Raw genomic sequence first — 20,295 nt, forward strand, 5'->3', positions numbered from 1 at the left:
AATGATTTATATTTTCAGCCAAGAGACTTCAGATACGGGGATGAGGGTAAATTACGAGGCCACGTTTGGGGATCCCCGATAGGGGCAGACGATGAAGCAGCACCTCCCTCGATTAGTCGGTCGCACCGCACTCGCGGTAATGAAATAGCAAAAAACAAATAGAAATAGATTTCATTAAAGTTCGCCGTTTCATCATACTACATCACCATAATTTTCACATTTGCATTTCAGCTGAAGACAGTTCAGATGAATTTGAAGTATCCACATATAACCCTCAAGATGATGACTGGATGTACCTACCATTAGATAATAAAAACTTAGCTTTTGAACAAGAGCAATATGAGCATTTCAGTGAAAATAATGATGCAAAACACAATATCTATGGTGAAAATATTGATTTAATAAATAATATTACATCCTTTCCGCCTGACGAAAACCTAATGAAAATTTCGTTATCTGACAATCATCTGTCACCTCATATAAAAAACAATGAAAATGAAAAACAAAGACGTGTAGACATATTCGATTTCATTCAATCGGAAAATGACTTTATAGAAGCATACAATGCACTGACACGGTTGAGCCCATTGCCTAATATTGATAAGCAAAGTGATACTATAAAGGGCAATAAAATAGATATTAATTTATTCTCACATAAAATTCAAAACGAAAGAGAATTTCAACACATCGAAAATGATAAGCAAGAAACCATATCCATGAAGTCTCTCAAATCAGGTGACAGAAATAAAAGTGAACAGTCAAATATTTCCACTGATAATAAAACCATTATTAGCAAGAAAGTTGAACCTACAAAAAGCAATGATCAAGATAGTGAACCAATTTTAAATGTTAATGAGTCAAAACCTAGTAATTTGAGTGCCATGGTCGACAATACACAAAAAATAATTCAACAAATGAAAGAAGAAATTAAATATGATATCAATGATTCGAAGTCATCATCTCTATCAAGTAATAGTAGCTGTAGTAATTCTGAAATGTCAATGGAATCCAGTTACGGTGAATCAAATCATGAGACGGACGAGTTGTCGTCCGATGAAAATATTGATAGTAATAAAAAATTTAATGTCAATATTACAAACATGACTCAAGAAATATCAACAAGCTCCGAGGATTATGAACAATTCGAAGAAGCAATAGATTATTTGGAAACACCTGTAATCAAATCTGATGAATTTGAAATGTCAAATTTTAAATTATTAGACTCTCTAGCTCGTGGTCTACAAATATCTGAAATAACGACTCTTGATAGCAAAGATTTAGAAAACTTAAATGTTCGATCAGAAAGCCAGAGTGATAATAATCTGGAATCCTTTTCAAATCACAGTAACTCACCGAACCAATCATTAGTCAATACAAATTCACATTGCGAAACCGAAAACGACCTTGGGACAAACCAAACTGAAGGTCGTAGAGATACAACAACTTTTATTGACGACAAAGTATTAGTAAGGCAGAATTCCCAGTCATTAGTTTCATCCAGCTCAATTTCACAAACAAAACAATCGAAACAAGAGAATTTGAATAAAATATCAGATATTACAAGCGTCAATAGATTCTCAATTGTTAATTCTTTTGAAGAAATTTATGATCAACTGACAGGTGAAATTGAAAATAGCAACAACGGCAAATGTGTTAACAAAACGTCACAAAAGCACACGGATGAGCTACCGGCTATAATATCAACTCCTTACGTAAAACAAATAATAAATTTTATACATTATATACCTGAAAAGCCCCTAAAATTTGTATCTACTCAATTTAAATATCCTATTTCAAGTGCTGTATCCGAATACCAATATAAAGCCATTGATATACCATCACAAATAAAAAATACCGATGAAACAGAAAAAGTTACACCGTCAAACATAAATGAAAAAAATTTTCAATACACAGACGATGGCTCTATATTCGATACTTACACAAACGGAAAAACTCCTATCACCGTTAGCATCAACCATAATACTAATACAGATATCCACAATGACTTAGAGGTTGCAAATGAATTAGCCCAAGAAAGCATTAAAGATGATGCTATTTCTCAAGTACAGCAGGAAAAAAGAAAGGTCAGCCCGGACAAAACAAAACAACAAGCCAATAAAGGATCTAATATACCCGTGTTAATTAAAGCAAAAGTAACAAATAAAAAAAATTATAAAAACGATAAACCAGCACTGTCTAAGCTACCGGTCCGTAGACCATCACTAAAACAATACCCAGCACCATCGCCACCTAAGACCCACTTTGGTGACGTACAAAATGGTAATGTGAAGCAATTACAGACCCGTTTATTTAATCCAAAACCTAATAATACTGATTCCGAAGCTTCCACTTCTACAGCAATAATTAAACAAAAAGCACCTCCTCCACCAACAAATTCAGATCAACATTCAGACACGATCTATAAAGAAAAGCAGCATTTTTTCCGTGAAACATGTCGGACTGAAGATGAGTGGACTGATAGTGATTCTGACAGAGAAATTATATCACCACAAATAATAAAAGATAGTACTCCCACGCCCGAGTACCAACCTCCGCCTCCGCATACGATGCGTCGTGTATCTGGTCAATTAGTTGATCTTGCTAAAATTCGATTGCCAGAGGGGTCTCCAGAGGTAAGTTTTCCTTAAAATTATTAACAGTACGGTTACACTTATTGCAAAGATTGCTCAATTAATTATGTTGTTGTAGAGGCAAGCTCGTATGCTTCTAGCGGAAGGTGCAACTGAAACTTGGGAACAAGCTCAACTTGCTGTTGATCTAATAGCAAGGGGTACTGAAGCACCTGTCGCACTTTTAGCTGCACTTGAATGCATAGACCTCAAAACAGCCCTAGCGTATCTGAATCAGAACTGCGAGCTATGTGCAGCTAACTATCCTGAACATGAGGTGAGTTTTAAGTATTAAACCAATTTAATAATTAACGTTGTTTACCTCATTGTTTAATGGAATAAATGCTAGCAACTGGTAGCGGGTAGATGCCTGTTGTGATATTTTCGTAGTAAAATACGGTAGATTATTTCAAGAACGTTTCAGCCTCAATTCGTGGAGTTCTCGAGTTTTCCAAAGTACAGTTAACTTATCGGCGGGCCATCGCCATCAAACGAGTAATGCCATCATATGATAATGGTTAATAGAAATACCCAGTATACCATAAATAGTATTAAGAAATTATCTTTTTTCTTGCATAAAAAAAATATAATTGTATTGTCTATCTATCTATTTCACTCACAAGCAACCTTATCCTGAATTCTTTTAAACTGTAGACTTTCTAAAATTTTGTCATGCTTATAATTATGCGGATAAGTTTTTTTTTTCATATTGTATTTACCTTAATATGAAATATTATTGGATGCAAAGTATGTATGTCTCAAATTAGTCACTATTATTTTACAGATGGTTTCCATGTTACGCTGCCCTCATAGGTGTTGTCGTGAATGTGCCCATCATTACTTTACTGTGCAAATAACAGAACGAAGTATTGTGGACTGTGTTTGCCCATATTGCAAAGAACCAGAACTAGAAAATTTGGATGAAGACGCTTGGGTAGACTACTTCGCTCATCTGGATATATTACTTAAAACATTACTAGAAGTTGATGTTCATGAGTTGTTTCAGCGAAAGGTACCTTATCTATTAACGCATTTCAATTTGATAAATTTATATATACTTCCTTTGGCACGTTAGGGAAGTATCATCAGAGTGAATTTTAAGATGCGCGCGCACACCGTCACGTAAATTCGACACCCTGACGTTAGCTGGTGAACTAGATGATTTGTATCATAATTCTAAATTATGCGGTATAATAATATTTATTATTTACATTATTATTACAAATAGATATTTCATTTTATTTTTACAATAATTAATATTTCGTAAAGTTATGTGTCGAAGTTGTTCACTTTTGTTCAGTTCTGTATTAGTAAAATCACAGAGTAAGGATATGGATACTTACGTAATATAATATGAATAACGGATTTCAATAATGAGTAAGGTTAAAAGAATTTAATTAATACACTTAGGTTAATAGCGACATCTGTAGTGTGGTTTAATTAGTATAAAATTCTTTTGCTTACGTGAAGAACATTTTAATGATGTAGGTTTTCGGTAGATGGCACTTGATCTGAACTACAAAAGTGTGAGGATTTAGGTATTTTCAAGTATTGTGAATGCTATGAAATGCTTGCTTTATATTTGCATAAAAATATATTTATATATTTGATGTATAAATAAACCTTATGTAACTTAATCATGAGGTATAATACAATTTTGATTGGTTGTATTTAATTACGTTACGCCATAAAAATCTACTTGCGTGCGTACTTATTAAACTACACTCACTCTTTTTTATTTAAAATGTTAAAATACCTACTTCCTTACCTACTTATATCTAAATTATGTTTCAGTTAAGAGATAGAACTCTTGCCAGGGACCCTAATTTCCGTTGGTGTATTGAATGTTCCTCGGGATTTATCGTTCATCCAAAACACAAAAAATTGCGATGTCCTGAATGTAAATCTGTCACTTGTGCTGCATGTAGAAAACCGGTAAGCTTAGATCCAAGTTTATTCAATTATTTTTAAATTATTGACGAATTATTTGAAATTACCCAGCGATGGAAATTTCACCAAAATTAATAAATCTTTAAAGATGTTGTGAAGATTTTTAACACTGAGTAGTTTATTTTTATCCCCTATTTTTATTATTAATTATTGTAATATCATTTTTTACACTTGACATTTTAAAGTTAGTTGGTAGTTAAAAATTATCAGATAAATTTATTTAATGCACATATTATTATATATCTACATGTTAATTAATTCATCGTAAAACTTTATAAGTTATTTAGAAAAGTCAGGATTACAAAAGTTACAATAGCATTCAAATGAGTATAACAATATTCATTAACAAAATTTAAAAACATTAATTTCAACTATCTTTATCATTCAAATAATCTTTCACATTATAATAGGCCTTAGATTTTATTTAATTTTTTACGATGTATTAAAAAAATTTAATTGGTAATATATTAATATCATTTGGGAGTTTATTATAAAATATACTTAACACAATCCACTTTAAAAGATTAACAATTTTACGGAGCCTAGTAGATGGAATTGAGATTATTATATAGCCTATTTATTGTCCCGACCTAGGATAGTTATTAGATTTATTTTGTAGTGGACTGCTAATCATGAGGGAATATCATGCGAACAATATGCTGTATGGCTGGACGATAATGACCCGGAACGATCACTAGCCGCCGTGAACCAACATTTAAAGGAAAATGGCTTGGAGTGTCCCAGATGTCGATTTAAATATTCACTGTCAAGGTTTGTTTTTTTTCTACCTTAAACAAGCAAAGCAAGCTGCAGACAGTCGAGACAGTCGAAAGAACCAATACCTGCATTATCGCTCAGACTCACCCGTCACAGAATTATGGTATAGTAACAGGGCATATAGGCTCTTTTGCACAGGATGCCGGCTAGATTATGGGTACCACAACGGCGCCCATTTCAGCCGTAAAGCAGTAATGCGTAAACATTACTGTATTTCGGACTGAAGCTAGTGCCGTACTGTAGCGCCGTAGATAGTGAAATTACTGGGCAAATGAGACTTGACATCTTACGTCACAAAGTGACGAGCGCAATTGTTGTGCCCCGCAGAATTTATGGGTTTATCAAGAATCCTGAGCGGCACTGCATTGTAATGGGCAGGGTGTATCAATTACTATCAGCTGAACGTCATGCTCGTCTCGTCCCTTATTTTCATTAAAAAAAAACATAAGCATCAGTGCCTCTACCATGAGTTAGCAATCGAATCGTGCGTTCACTTATAACTGGAGTCGATAGTTTTTGGTGTAAATATTATTGTAATAAAATAATTTCGTAGATAACACCTCTCAAACAGTATTTCTCGAGAACGTCTGTCAAATAAGTCACTCATGGTGACGATTTTCTATAGAAACCACTGCAAAACGTTACTCGCTAGCGATAGGTTCGATAGAATTTTTTTCTTTAAGACCCGAACACTACTACTGTTACACAACCGATAAAAACATTCCAGGAATATTAGTTTAGTGTGCGTGACAAGCTACGTCTTACACTCGCGATTTGTATGACACTTTGTGTTAGTGTGCGTGAATTGCTCAAAATAGAGGTTAGTTCTAAAGACTATTTTTTTCGACATTTTCACAGCACACGATAGACATAGTCTATCTAGACGTAACTATAATGATCTAAGTTTTCATAATTCCAAATGTACTATTCTCGGCACGGTTTAAATTGTGCTGATATTTTTATAATCCTTTCTATGGTGTACAATAAAGAAGCAGTTATGAAAGCAAGATATTTTGAAATATTTCTTTTTAAGGGGAGGATGCATGCATTTTACCTGTACGCAATGTAAATATGAATTTTGCTACGGGTGTGGAAAACCGTTCATGATGGGCGCCAGATGTGGCTTGAGCGAATATTGCGCCAAGTTGGGCTTACACGCACACCATCCCCGAAACTGTCTTTTTTATCTGCGAGACAAAGAACCGCGTGAACTACAAACTTTACTACAGGTGAGTTTAAAATAAAACTTTTGTCTCATTAATTGAGATTATTTTGAACCTAATATTTGTAACTATAATGTTATTTTTTTTTGTTTAGTGTTTTTTATTCAAAATTGGATTTAATATTTAGAATCTACTTACCAGAGCGATTCGAAAAGATATGCCTGTTCTGTTAAAATAATAGAAATTAAACATTAACTTTAATAAAAAAATATATTATATATTTAACATATTAATGGATTTAATAAGCACAACTATGCATTGCTACTGTAGCCTACCATAAAATATATAAACTACTATACAGCCACATTTTAACTGGATCTTGCTGGAACGTAATGCCCCCTTTCTTTTCCTCCTTCACATCCTCGCGGTCGTCCTGGTGCGTCAGTACGGTTTGCAGCTTCATTACCGTTAGGGACATCTAGTGATTAAATTAAAAAGTGTTATCTTTACGCGCGATTTAAGTAAAACTTAACTATAATTAAGTTTAGGAATAATTAACAGGTACATATATTATATACATTCTTTTTTGCTTATCTGAATATATATATATATATATATATATATATAATATATATTGTATAGAAAGTATACTATACAATATAGGATAAACAGAACTCAGAAGGATTTTTATAGAAGTGGCGAAGTGGCTTTGTGCCCAGACTTTACCCCAGGAGGCCCTGAGATAAAGACCAGAAATAACAGCTAAATCCTGAGTATATTTTTTAAAGGGGAAATGTCACCACACACCACAGCTTCATTTGCAAGTATGTCGGCTGTTTCGTTGCCTATTATGCCACAGTGGCTAGGTATCCAGACAAAAGTGACTGAAAGACCTTTTGTTGAACACTCGTAAAGATTACTTCTAATGTCTGCTATAATAGGAAAAAATGATTTTGATTTGAAGGGAAATCGCAAAAGAGCCCGTAAAGCACTCTTGGAATCACATAAAATTAAACTATTATTAAGTTTACAAAGTAAAACATATTCTAATGCTTTGGCGATGCCAAGACATTCAGCAGTAAAAACTCGTCAGTTTTGCAGATGCCCATCTAACACGTCTGTTAGATGGGCATTTTATTTTTTGGACAATATTATATTGGGCATGATAAACTCCTACTCCTACAAAATCTTCTGACTTGTGTTTTGACACATCGGTATAAATGTGATGCCATCCTGGACAGTTTTCTTTAACAAGAGAATTAAAATAATTATTGGCATTATATTTTCCAATATTTGCAAGATAATGAACAGTCGGAATGGTAGATAAGGCTTCATATTTACATTTAAATAAATCAAGCTTTGGAGATCGATGTATCAGGTAGTGTGTCGATTTATACCTCAAATAACTTTTTACCAAACAAGGGAGTGGCTTGTTATTCCAATAACTTGATGATTCAATGAGATCCGTTAGAGTATTTAATTTGGTTATCAAGGGGCTATTTGAAAATTGCAAAACACGAAAAAATAGACGATCAGACAAAAACTGGCGCCTTAAATAAAGCGGGGGTTCGTTACACTCTACTTGTAATGCATTCAACTCTCTCTCGGACTCTATTTCATGGCTCCAGTTATTATTCTCATAGCTTTTGATTGGATAGAATCTAGTTTTCTTAGACCTGTTAAATTACAGGGCTCTAACAAGAAGGTTCCTTAATCAAGGATACTCCGTACTGTAGCATTGTAAAGTAGCTTCAGGGAAAACGGATGTGCTGGGTGCACATCCGTTTTCCAAACACCAGAGAGGCATCTCATTAAATTAAGAAGTTTTTCACATTTAGTAACTACGTATTCACAAAGAGCCATTCCTGTCAGTTTTGAATCTAAAATGACTCCCAAAAACTTGACATGGTTATTAGTTGGTATTCGACGATTATCGTAAATTATGGAAATTGAAGGATGTAAACGTTGATGCGTGAAGATTACTACCGAACTTTTAAGAGGTGAAATGCTGAGACCATTTTCATCCATCCAAAGTTTAAACAATCTAAGGAATTTGATATTCGGCTACATAATGAACTAAATGTGTTACCCATGGCATATATTACTAAATCATCAGCATATTGAAGAATGTTAATAGAGTTCGGAAGTGAAGATTCCAAGTGATTAGTATATAGGTTAAAAAGTATCGGACTGAGTACAGATCCTTGTGGAAGTCCTTTCCACACAAGTCTACTTTGATCCCGTTGTTGGTCAAGTTTTATTGTTCTACCTGACAGAAGGTTTATAATAAAGTTTGTTAGAATATCCGGAATAGCAAGTTTGTTCATTTTATATTGAAGAATATGCAGATTGACATTATCATAAGCTGATTGCAAGTCTAAAAAGACTGCAATAAGTGATTCATTACGTGTAAAAGCCAATCGTATATCTGTCGTTGAAGTACCCACACTATCCAAAGTGCTCCTACCTTTCCTGAATACAAACTGTGATTCGGGTAGTATTCCACGATTTTCAATGAACCATTCAAGACGATTTTTTACCAAATTCTCAGCAATTTTTGCGATTACAGGTGATAATGCTATTGGACGATATGATGATGCTAGACTCGGTGACTTGTCTGGTATAAGGATGGGAATAATAATTAGCGATTTCCAAGAAGGCGGAACATTGCCCGATAGAATTATTTTATTAATTAAATCCAAGTAATACTGAAGAGAAGCTTGACTAAGGTTTGCTAAAAAAGAATATGGAATACCATCTTCACCTGGGGCAGAGTCTTTGATCGAAGTTAAAGCACTTTGTAGTTCTTGCATAGTGAAGGAAGAATTAATGATACATTAGTTTTGGAAGATGTACGAAGTAATATTACTACAAAAAAGGTTGTGTTCCGGATCTGAAGGGGGAGCTAGACGATCCAGAAATGTTTCGCTTAAATTTGGAGCTACTGATATAATAAGATTATCACTGATACCATTTCTAAATCGTCTTATATTTTGCCAAACAATAGATGGATGAACATGAGGAGAAATGGATAGGCAAATTTTTTTCCATCCCTGCATTTTTTTTTCTTTTAGTAGTTTGCGTGCACTTGGTATAGCATCAGACACAGCGCTAAAGTTTTCGTCTGAGATGTCTCTATTGTACCGTTTCTCAGCCTCTTGTCTTAATTTAACTATTTCAGTACATTCTTTATCCCACCAAGGTGGAGAAGGGATATGGCGACTAGGTGACTTTTTCAAAGGGAATGTTTCATCTGCAGCTTGTAGTAGTGCACTTGTAAATGCATTGCTACAATTATTAACTCCATGCGATAAATTGGGTAAATTCGAAATATTAAGGTCTACGGCTCTTTTAAATTTATCCCATAATTTTTCATTTTTGAGTTTATATTTCAAACGTGGCTTTCTGTAAGAATTCTGTAAGTAACGCGAATCATTAGTCGGAAATGAAACAACAATTGGGAAATGATCACTTCCATGTGAGCTTGATAACGTATGCCATGTCATACATGAAGCTAAACTTGGCGAAGAACGAGAAAGATCTATTGCACTAATATTTTCGTTTGGTCCTGTGCGTCTGGTAGGAGCACCAGAATTAAGTATACAAATATTATGAGAATCAAGTATTTCTAACAACATTTCACCACAATATGTAGAGATAGAACATCCCCAAGAAATATGATGGGAGTTGAAATCTCCTAAAATTATAAAAGGACAAGGAAGACGTGTGATAAGACTGTTAAAGTAGTGAAGAGCTGAAGAAGAAGCAGAAGGAATATATATAGAAACTACACAAATATTATTAATCTGTGCTGCTACCACGGAAAAATTACTATAGGAAGTGAGAGAGGATAGAAAGATATATCTGATAAGTAAAGCGGCACCACCATACCCATCAGAACTATCATCTCTTAAGCAAGAAAATCCGTGGATTTTAAAAGGGGAGCCTGGTTTAAGCCAAGTCTCAGAGAGTGCAAATAAACAAGCCTTATACTTGTTTATTAAGTATATTATTTCAGATTTTTTAGAAACTGCACTTCTACAGTTCCATTGTAGAATTTTTTGAAGTACTGCCATTTTTAAGGGTTTCTGGATTGTTGAACATATCGATTATAGATGCAACGTTGTACGGTATTTTAATATTAGACTGGGTTAATGTCTGAATGAGAATTTGACTGATATCTGATGTAGTCAATTTGGAAGTATTCTCCAATGCACAGCCATCTTGGACTGCAGGAGTGTGAAATTCTTTTGATTATATTTTGATAAGCCTCTTGATCATAACCATTATTTGATGTAGGGGGTGTACGACGATTTCTAAAGATTGTTTTCCTATATGAACTATTTGGCTGTGACTGATGAGATGAATGAGGGCGAGTAGACAGATGGACTGGAGTATTATAAGAAACTGATGTTCTTCCTGCTATATAAGCATAGGATTTATTAATAGGAGGAATCAATTTTGCTGCTTCCCCATATGAGATGCATTTTTGTGCCATAGAAATTTTAATTTGTTTTTGACGGTCATACTCTGGACAAGATCTACTAGTAGCAAAATGATTACCTGAGCAATAGCGACAAGTAACATTCTCCTCATATACATTACAAGAGTAAGAAGAGAGAGTGTGTTCAGAGCCGCATTTGTAACATTTACATTTTGATCGGCATTGCAATTTCGTATGTCCAAATCGACAACAATTGAAACATTATATAGTTGGGTATGGCCATATATGACAGGAGAACCCTCCACTATAGTCTTATAATTTATTCGTCTAACCTTGAGAACCTTAACACAACCACTAGGCACTGACACATTTTCAATAACATCCTCAATTGACCAGTCCGACGGCACTCCTCGTACAAAGCCTATGCGCATTATTTGGAATGATGGAATAAATGCTTTCAAGTTCATCTTTTCTAAGTTGGAATTTTCAATGAAGGTGTTAGTGTCAGTAAAACTTGAAAAAGATAAAGACATTCTGTTCGTACCTATTTTATTCAATGAACCATTAATAATATTTTGAATATTTTTTTAAGGAACCTGCCAAATGAAACAGGGTGTAGAGTGGTATTGTCACTTGGTGAATTTATTTCTCTTTGTATGTGCACAATAAATGGAGCTATGTCATTTTCGTTGTACTTTATCCTTCCAATAGAAGTGTAAACTTTGGGATCTGAACCAATAGAGGGTATTGTTGGAACAATTGAATTATTTTCACTAGTGATATTAGATGTTTCTGGAGGTTTATTAGTAAATTCTATTGAAGTATCACTAATTTCACTGCTTCCACAACGACATCCAGTCTTACCACCCACCGCCTGAGCGTGCTTCCTCTTTTTTATATTACAGGTTTTGCAAATATTATGTAAATGAGATCTTTTGCGACTTGTACGCTTGGAAACAGAACTATCCGTGTCCATTTCCGACTCATTAGTTGTCGATACAGTAATAAAATTAGCCGCCGGGGGAACTATCTCAGCCCCCGGGGCAGTCAAGTCAGGCGGCTTGTTCATATTATGATAATATACATAAAAACTTACCTGGACTCTAGCTAAACACTAAACTATTATATTAACACTAAATATAAATATAATTTACACTAATAAACTAATAATACTGATAAAATCAAAAATTAAAATGCAGTGAAAGAAAAAACGACCATTCGATTCAACGTTTCCCGCGCTTTTTCCTGAGAACTTTTATTGATTATTTATAAAAAAAAGTAGTCATAAATGAACAAATACACTTGGACATTATCATAAAATATTACTAAGCAATTTGAAACAATTTTTTAAACTACTAAAGCATAATGGTTAAAAATTCAATTTGAATCCGGAAGTTAATACTTCCGTCAGAAAAATATTCTGAGTTTCCCCCCAAGTCACGCCTAAAGAAGTTTTACTTCAATAATATTCAGCATCACAACACAACACTTTTACATAAATATATAATACAAAAAAAAGTAGTTTGTTTATTAATAATAATATTAGCATATTATTTAGTGATGCTTGCTTTGCACATGGTAAAGCGACGATGTGAAGTCATCGACGTTAGGTCCAAAGATAATGTAACTGGTAGTAGAGAGTTATATACAAGGAATATTGATGGTCTCCTATATCTCCCAGATGAACAACGTGACTTATGAAACGGTGGCTCCGGAAGGCACTGGCCCACGTTGTCCCATACAACTGCAGCGTGAAACTCCTACAGGACTTATTGACACTACATGCGGCAGTGAAGTTCTACCTAATCAAGCCGGGCTATGCAAGTAAGATTTATTTAGACATTGATACACTTACTGGCACAATTAACCGTCTGTCTATAACGTTTTGTCTCACTTTATAGGATAGGCATGTAAGCATTCACTCACCTTGAGGTTTTTTTCTTAACATACACAAATGCCGATGTTATCATATTGTTTTTATGGGGCTTTCTATTAGACAGACCATTTTCAGATGACTGCAAAAGATCTTAAAGAGTATCTCATGAGTAGTCTCTTTAAACTTTCTTGGTAAGTTTTGATCCCACAGACTCCAAACAACTAGACTCACATTAATCGCATTAATATGCGACGACCTTTTAATAAAAGTCGTCAAAAATGTGAAAGCTGCGGAGTATATCGTATACATTAACTTATATATAGATAACATTAAAAATATTCATTCAAATTAACACCTTATTTCGTACCAGTAATGTCCAAATATAGGTGGGAGGCTCCTTTCCACCGGATGCCAGCTAGATTAGGGGTACCACAACGGCGCCTATTTCTGCCGTGAAGCAGTAATGTGTAAGGATTACTGTGTTTCGGTCTGAAGGGCGCCGTAGCTAGTGAAATTACTGGGCAAATGAGACTTAACATCTTAGTCTCAAGGTGCCGAGCGCAATTGTGGTGCCGCTCAGAATTTTTGAGTTTTTCAAAAATCCTGAGCGGCACTGCATTGGAATGGGCAGGGCGTATCAATTACCACCAGCTGAACGACCTACTCGTCTCGCCCCTTATTATCATAAAAAAAAGGTACTCATTATAATTTGATTAATTGATTATGGTGCGAAAGAGACGGACGCGAACACGAGACAAGAACATTTTGTTTTAGCAATTGAAATGTATATTCTATTCTATAAACACTTATATTAAATAAAACAAATCTTATACCTATATTTACAATACTACGACTACATAAAATTAAAACTATCATTACGTGGAAGCGTACCAAGAATACTGGCAGCATTACCGCGTTGGATAGCAAGGCTGATCCGTTGACCGAAATAGCTGCCAGCGCTTGGGTTTCCAGTAGCCTTATTGAGGCGCGAAGATAGTATTTTGAATATTCTCCGCGCCTCTGGGCCCCACGGGCCAAGTGTTTCGACACCAAACGGCACAAAGATGTATGACTCACTGAGACCAACATATTTGCGACGCTTGCTATTCTATTGTTCCTATTGTGGCTTGTGTGGAAGGGGCACCACAACCAGCTAATGTCAAGTTTAGGTAGGCCACAAAGCTTTAAGTATGTATTTGGTAACAAATAACAAGCAAAATTATTTCAACAACAACATATCTAAAAATCAGATATGTAAAAATAAGTACTTTATAGTTCATTGATTTTTTGTTGAGCTTTAAAGCGTCTGACAAAAGTTTTGGTCCATGGAACTCTGACACTTAGTCACACTTATGATACTATTTTAGAATAATATTCTACAAAACATCTAATATATAAAATTCTCATGTCGCGGTGTTTGTAGTTAAACTCATTCGAAACGGCTTGATCGATTCTCATGAAATTTTGAGTGCATATTGGGTAGGTCTGAGAATCGGACAACATCTATTTTTCATCCCCCTAAATGTTAAGGGTGGCCCACGGCAATTTTTTTTGAATTTTATGATTATGAGTCAGCATTCAAAATACGTACAACCTCAAATTTTCACCCATCTACGATCAACAGTTACTTTTGTATTGCGATTTTAATATCGGCAATACAACGTTTGCTGGGTCAGCTAGCACCTATATAAAAATCAGCCATGTAAATTTAAGTTAAGTAACTATTATTTTTAGTTGCGTTTTTTGCCTGGTAGGTTGAGACGCTACTGAGAACCTAAGGTTTCACCTAGGTGTAAATATGTAATGTCAGATCGCTCTGGGAAATTGGACTGGAAGGGAAGGGGATACCAAGCAATGCTCATTGTTGATGAAAGAATATTTGCTTCAACGACAATCTTAGTAGCGATTTTTAATGATCTTTCCGCATATTGAAAACTGATAAATATTTATTGGAGTAGGCAACGATATGGAACAAATATTCTAGTAGATTTGACCTTCTATTAGATAAATGAGGAACACCTCTGCCGAAAGACCACACTCATCCTTATCAATCAAGATTAACAGTATGACAGTAATTGTAACAGTATTATACACATCAGCTGTATAGCCATAAAAATAGATATTATTCGCCCATTTTGTGCAAAAGCTGGACAAACGGACCAACGCAGCGGTGAGTAAGGCATGTGTTTGCAGGAACCATTACTTGGAGTATTTGAGTCGTTTGGTGCGGAGCAAGTCAGTGGACCCGCTGCCGATATTGGGTGTGGACGACTTGGAAACATTGGTGCGCCGAGCTGCCTTGAGGCCCCCGCCGCGACCCTACGGCTCGCTCGACGGCCTCTACAAACGAGGCCTAATAGAGGTGTGTTTACGCAATATATACTTGCAGGTTGCACTACGTGGAGTATTTGGCCGGCTTGGCGCGAACGCTTGATCCAATCCCGATAATGGAAGTCAGCGAACTGATTGCAGAGCTTCGTAGACGCGCGCTTCCTCTACCCGAGAGGGGTCCTTGGGATTCTGACCCGATATATGCAGGAATGTGTGCCGAGGTGATTATTACTGGGAATTAGGATAAAAAAATAGTCCTTTGCATTTTTTTTTATTTGTGTCGGCTTTGAACAAGGTACCTATATCACCCAATTTAGAGAGGGCCAACCACAGTGCTCGTCATAATAAATTAGATTAAACCTTGGTAGACAACTGGGGGCATATTATATTAATCATATTAATTTACATTTAGCTCGCTCGTAAGGTATGATATAACGGAATTTAAGCAGTATCATTTAAAGTACAAAGGCCAAAAATAGGATCTTCCTCGTGGAGGGGCTTGAAGGACACGTAAGGATCCCTCAAAGTATACAATGACTTCGGTGAAATTTTTAGTTGATTAGTAACTGTTTCATCATCATCATCAACCGGAAGACGTCCACTGCTGGACAAAGGCGTCCCCCAAAGATCGCCACGACAATCGGACCTGCGCTGCCATCATCCAACCTATTCGGCGATCTTTACCAGATCGTCAGTTCGTCATATGGGGGGGTTACCAACACTACGTCTTCCGGTACATGGTCGCCATTCGAGGACTTGCCACTTCAGTTTCGCAACCATCTGTCATAGACTTAGTGTCGGTAACTTTGGTTCTCCTACGGATCTCCTCATTTCTGATTCGATCTCGAAGGGAAACTCCGAGCATAGCCCTCTGAGCGACAGTGAGATTGGGATTTGTTTTTTATTTACTATTAGTGGGTTAACAGGAGTAATTTTAGCAAATTTTTCAATTGATACTATTCTTCAGTATACTTCTATATTGAAACTCATTGTCATTATTCTTAATTAGGAGCTGTATTTGCAATTTTTGAGGGATAAATAATGAAAAAATACTAAAATACATTGAGGAGCCAAAATTATTATTATTTTTGGAACTTTACATTTAGAAAAACAAATGTTGCTTTCACTATTTTTACATATTTTAATGCAGATTGTCATTTTTCAGATCGTCAAAGAGAAGATTCCTCTGGACTGATTTATACGATTTCGAAAATTTCATCAAATCATGCTTCACTTTTCGATTTCTTGTATGTTTAATAATTTATAGAAATTTCAAAGTTAAATAAAGATAACTATTTATTTATATGTGTAACATAAATTTGTATGATTGTCAGCTATTTTAGTAATAATAATATTATAATTTAAATACTCAATAAAAATACAGAACTGTAAGAGTATTTTTTTTAATCACCTTCTGGCAAAGTTCTCATTCATTTGTCTTTTATCCCTTTGGATATAATGTCTGTTTGAGTGAATTCTACTCTCGAGAGAGTCAGGCAAGGCTCTGGCTTCACTTCGAGCTGGTAAACGTGAATTTGATAACTTCTCCTCTATTTCTTTTTCAGCCAACTGTGCTGCCACTTTACGTCCTCTTTGGACTTCCCTTTCTGCGCCAGCAGCTGCCATTTCCGCCAATCTTGCTGCTTTTTCTTCTGCGCTCAAACCAATTTTTTTGCTGCTTCTGTGATCAGTTTTAGTTTTATCATCAGTAGTCGTATATTCCTTTCTATCTTTATAATGTGATCTCTGCTTATCACCAAATGTCTCAAGACCATACCGTCTCTCTGACCCTTTATCACTATGAGGTTTTTTAAAGTCTCTTTCATTATATTTACTAGGTTTTGAAGAGGAACTGCATTTATTATAGTCATCTGACACATCTCTCTTCTGTTTTTTGCTATACTGTTCATCTCTAGACTCATTCTCAAAATCACTACTCTTCCGTTTCCTACTCTTGTCAGATTCATCATTTTCTGTTTTATGTTTAGACTTCTTTTTATCTTTCTTCTTCTCTTTAGATTCTTTTTTGGATTTCTTTTTCTTCTTTTTTTTCTTTGATTTCTCATGACTTGAAGAAGACTCATCTGAAGAGTCATCAGATTCTAAAAGTTTTGACAAATCTATCTTGTCTGAACCTAAGGCATTTAATTTTGCAGCTAATATATTATCAAGGTCTTTGTCCTTCTTTTTGTGTTTTTTCTTAGCTTTTTTTTGGCTGTTTGCTTCCTAAAAATAAACAAATATTTATAATTTAAGAAACACATCGGTAATGAAACATAATATATTGCTGGGAATATAGTAACATTCTCTAGAATCATTCATTGTAATAATTGTAATTGTATTAAATGAAATGAAAATGAATTTATTTTGGAAGAAAAACTGACACATTCACACAAAAAAGTTAATGAGAACAAAATATATGCTTAATCTAACACTTAAGTTACTTAAAACAAAAGAAACAACAGCAAAACTTAATGTGGCAGTGGTCTTCCAAAACTGGAGTCCACTCAGTTATAGTTGTATATTAATGTTTTAATTAATGACAGTAAGGGATGATACGAGCAGGACATTCAGCTGATGGTGTTTGATACGCCCTGCACATTACAATGCAGTGCCACTCAGAATTCTTGAAAAAAATACTGAGCAGTACTACAATGGGCTCATCACCTTGAGACATAACTCAATCACTACCTACCACAACCTTCAGACCTAAACACAATAATGCTTATTACACAATTATGCTATGTAGTTCAATGTAAAGATTATTGAAGAGAGATTTACTAATATAAAAATGTCAAGATGTTATGTTCGAGCTATCAATGGAGAAACATGGATTTGATTTATTGTTGACACTTAAGAATGTAGAGTTAAATTATTTTTGTCTCTAATTTAGTGAAGCTTATGCTAATAAGCTCCTTCTTCATATCTGTATAACAATTATCTATAACATCATTAAAAATATAAATCCATTTAAAATTTTGAGTCAACATCAGTACTGGTGATAATGTTTACCTGCTCTTTACGCAGCAGCTCAGTAAGTCGACGCCTTTGGACTGGATTATTTAGTAATGCTGCTCGTGCTGCCCTCTCTCTCTCCTGGACCAACAGTAATGGATCCTCACGGAGTTTGCGAGCTAGATCAACCTGAACATCGCTTGCTGCTGTTATCATGCTGGAACCAACTACTCTTCGTGCAACAGCAGGAATCTCCGGTTGATCAGATTTCCCAGATTGATCATAGCTTTTTCCAATAGCTCTACCAAGTAAATATTCCTCTTGCTGAACTTGTTTTTCTGGTTTCTGAAATGATTCAAAATGTTGAATTGTTGTCAAATTATCAGAAAACCAATACACACACACAGTATATAATAAATGGTTATGTGAATAACTATAATATAAATTACTTTTAAATCAATGAAATCATAACTTTGTGAATGGGGTGTTCGTTATGCATATCATATAGGCAATTAGGCAGTGCCTACCTAGTGATGAACCTAAATAAATATAGCACTAGTGTTAAAGTACATTTAGTTTAATTTGGTTGCATTATTTTATGACCAAACTTCTATTTAACACACACTCATTAAAGTTTTCCTTACGGTAGATACTAAACACTTACGGTAAGCAATATTTTCATATTCCAAAGCTCAACTGCGACTAATTAGATCCAGAGTGCCTACCTTATTAGAAAACCAATGCACACCCATGTTTATTACTATTTTATAACACATGCCACTGAGTTGCATGCACCCATTCCACACGCTTGAAGCATACCTTTTCCAATACACAAGTGGACATTTAATGACTTTAATTATAAATTCTGATATATTATTCATTTTTATTATCATATTACCACTTCATTTTAAGTGATATTTCTACACTCAAGGGTTCAAAAATTAAATATTCACACATATTTTCTCAATAATGGTACTAATACTAATTATATAATATAATACTGTTACCACAAAGGAACTCCATTGAGTCTATTTTATGTGTTTACCAATTTCAAGACCAGACCAGACCAGTTGGAACCAGCCTGACTCCTTCCAGAGTTTAAAACCTCTTCTGAGGGACCTCATATATTTAAGCATTTTCATCTATTGGTTGGCCACTTCTGTACATTCCTATATTGCATTAAACAGATGTAACATGGATGTATGTATTCTGGGCAGTTGACTTAATTACCCCCTTCTTTTAAATATGTGCATGGAAAATAGATTAAAAAACATCAAAGACTACTAACATTATACATCCAGTCCAGACGTTTATCATCCAAGTTTTTCTCTACACTGAAATTCTTTCGCACTAAACTATTAAGTTCATCTCTGTCCTTTTCCTCTGCTCGTTCATGTTGTAACTCCAAAATTCTTTTTTTCTCTTCTGCTGCAGCCTGTTCTGCTTTCCAAACACGTTCCTGATTCTTTAATGTACTCGGGTGCCATGATTTTTTTGAATTCTGTAAAAATAAATTGAAAACAATGTAGGTATGTTGACTAAATTCATCATGAAATTATGACGACTTTACAGAGTAATATGCATATTATTAAATTAAGACAATAAATAAGGGCTTACCAGGTCACCTCCACCCATGGCGTAAGTAAATAAAGCACTGTTTATGACGTATAAGTTAAAGGTAATAAAAAAGATTGTTTACAAGAACTGCCAACTGACCACAATCACAAGATTATGTAAAACACTAGGTTTTAGAATTTAAATTTTATTGATGATACCTAGACACTGATTATACATAATATAATTAATAAATTAAGTTTACATTGCCTATCTTATTATAGTATTCATTTAGGATGATAAAACAGTAAACACCCACAGAATAAAAACAATATCACATAGGTACACAATGCAATACACTTTTTGACTGTACAAAATTACAGACGATACGCCATTTTATTGCTTATGTCACTTGTCAAAAAAAACCAACTATTCTAATAATAAATAACGGCTTCGGAAACAAGTCTTTCTCTTTGTAATATAAGTTTTTCAGGCCCCGAAATTGCCTCGTCTCCCATCCTTTGCTTAAAACTTGTTGTTCATAGCATTGGAAGAAAGACTTCGCACTTCTCAAAACGTCCTTTGTTTCTTAATACCTACTTAATGGTAACAGCA

The 20,295-nt window shown here is 34.8% G+C and overlaps 3 protein-coding genes across 3 annotated transcripts in view; 2 read left to right on the top strand and 1 right to left on the bottom strand.

Annotated features, from left to right (window-relative positions):
- LOC126969130 (E3 ubiquitin-protein ligase lubel-like) overlaps positions 1-162 on the top strand; it is a 20,934-nt gene extending 20,772 nt beyond the window's left edge. Inside the window, exon 12 of the mRNA XM_050814441.1 lies at positions 19-162. Within this exon, the coding sequence (XP_050670398.1) occupies positions 19-162 (144 nt within the window). The remainder of the gene's footprint in view (positions 1-18) is intronic.
- LOC126969129 (E3 ubiquitin-protein ligase lubel-like) lies at positions 154-16,563 on the top strand. The gene is made up of 9 exons (XM_050814440.1): positions 154-2,633; positions 2,710-2,907; positions 3,415-3,642; positions 4,425-4,565; positions 5,200-5,351; positions 6,391-6,586; positions 12,646-12,788; positions 15,034-15,202; positions 16,337-16,563. The coding sequence occupies exons 1-9, from the start codon at positions 291-293 to the stop codon at positions 16,364-16,366; spliced, it is 3,600 nt and encodes a 1,199-aa protein (XP_050670397.1). The 5' UTR covers positions 154-290; the 3' UTR covers positions 16,367-16,563.
- LOC126969131 (pre-mRNA-splicing factor CWC25 homolog) lies at positions 16,559-20,082 on the bottom strand. Its single transcript, XM_050814442.1, has 4 exons — positions 19,744-20,082; positions 19,415-19,627; positions 18,184-18,471; positions 16,559-17,397 (listed from the first exon to the last, which is right to left on the bottom strand). The coding sequence occupies exons 1-4, from the start codon at positions 19,759-19,761 to the stop codon at positions 16,579-16,581; spliced, it is 1,338 nt and encodes a 445-aa protein (XP_050670399.1). The 5' UTR covers positions 19,762-20,082; the 3' UTR covers positions 16,559-16,578.
- Positions 20,083-20,295: the final 213 nt, after the last annotated feature.

The sequence above is a fragment of the Leptidea sinapis genome, chromosome 17 (assembly GCF_905404315.1).
Source record: "Leptidea sinapis chromosome 17, ilLepSina1.1, whole genome shotgun sequence".
Classification (NCBI taxonomy): domain Eukaryota; kingdom Metazoa; phylum Arthropoda; class Insecta; order Lepidoptera; family Pieridae; genus Leptidea; species Leptidea sinapis.

What these genes read in the sequence shown, in the direction of transcription:
- LOC126969129 (XM_050814440.1), top strand. Translation starts at nt 291, where the DNA reads ATGTACCTACCATTAGATAATAAAAACTTAGCTTTTGAACAAGAGCAA. An exon ending in ATGAGTTGTTTCAGCGAAAG is followed by an intron (nt 3,643 to 4,424) that starts GTACCTTATCTA and finishes ATTATGTTTCAG; the next exon opens with TTAAGAGATAGAACTCTTGC. An exon ending in AATCAAGCCGGGCTATGCAA is followed by an intron (nt 12,789 to 15,033) that starts GTAAGATTTATT and finishes ATGTGTTTGCAG; the next exon opens with GAACCATTACTTGGAGTATT.
- LOC126969131 (XM_050814442.1), bottom strand. An exon ending in GTCTGGACTGGATGTATAAT is followed by an intron (nt 18,472 to 19,414) that starts GTTAGTAGTCTT and finishes GAATCATTTCAG; the next exon opens with AAACCAGAAAAACAAGTTCA. An exon ending in AGCTGCTGCGTAAAGAGCAG is followed by an intron (nt 17,398 to 18,183) that starts GTAAACATTATC and finishes GTTTATTTTTAG; the next exon opens with GAAGCAAACAGCCAAAAAAA.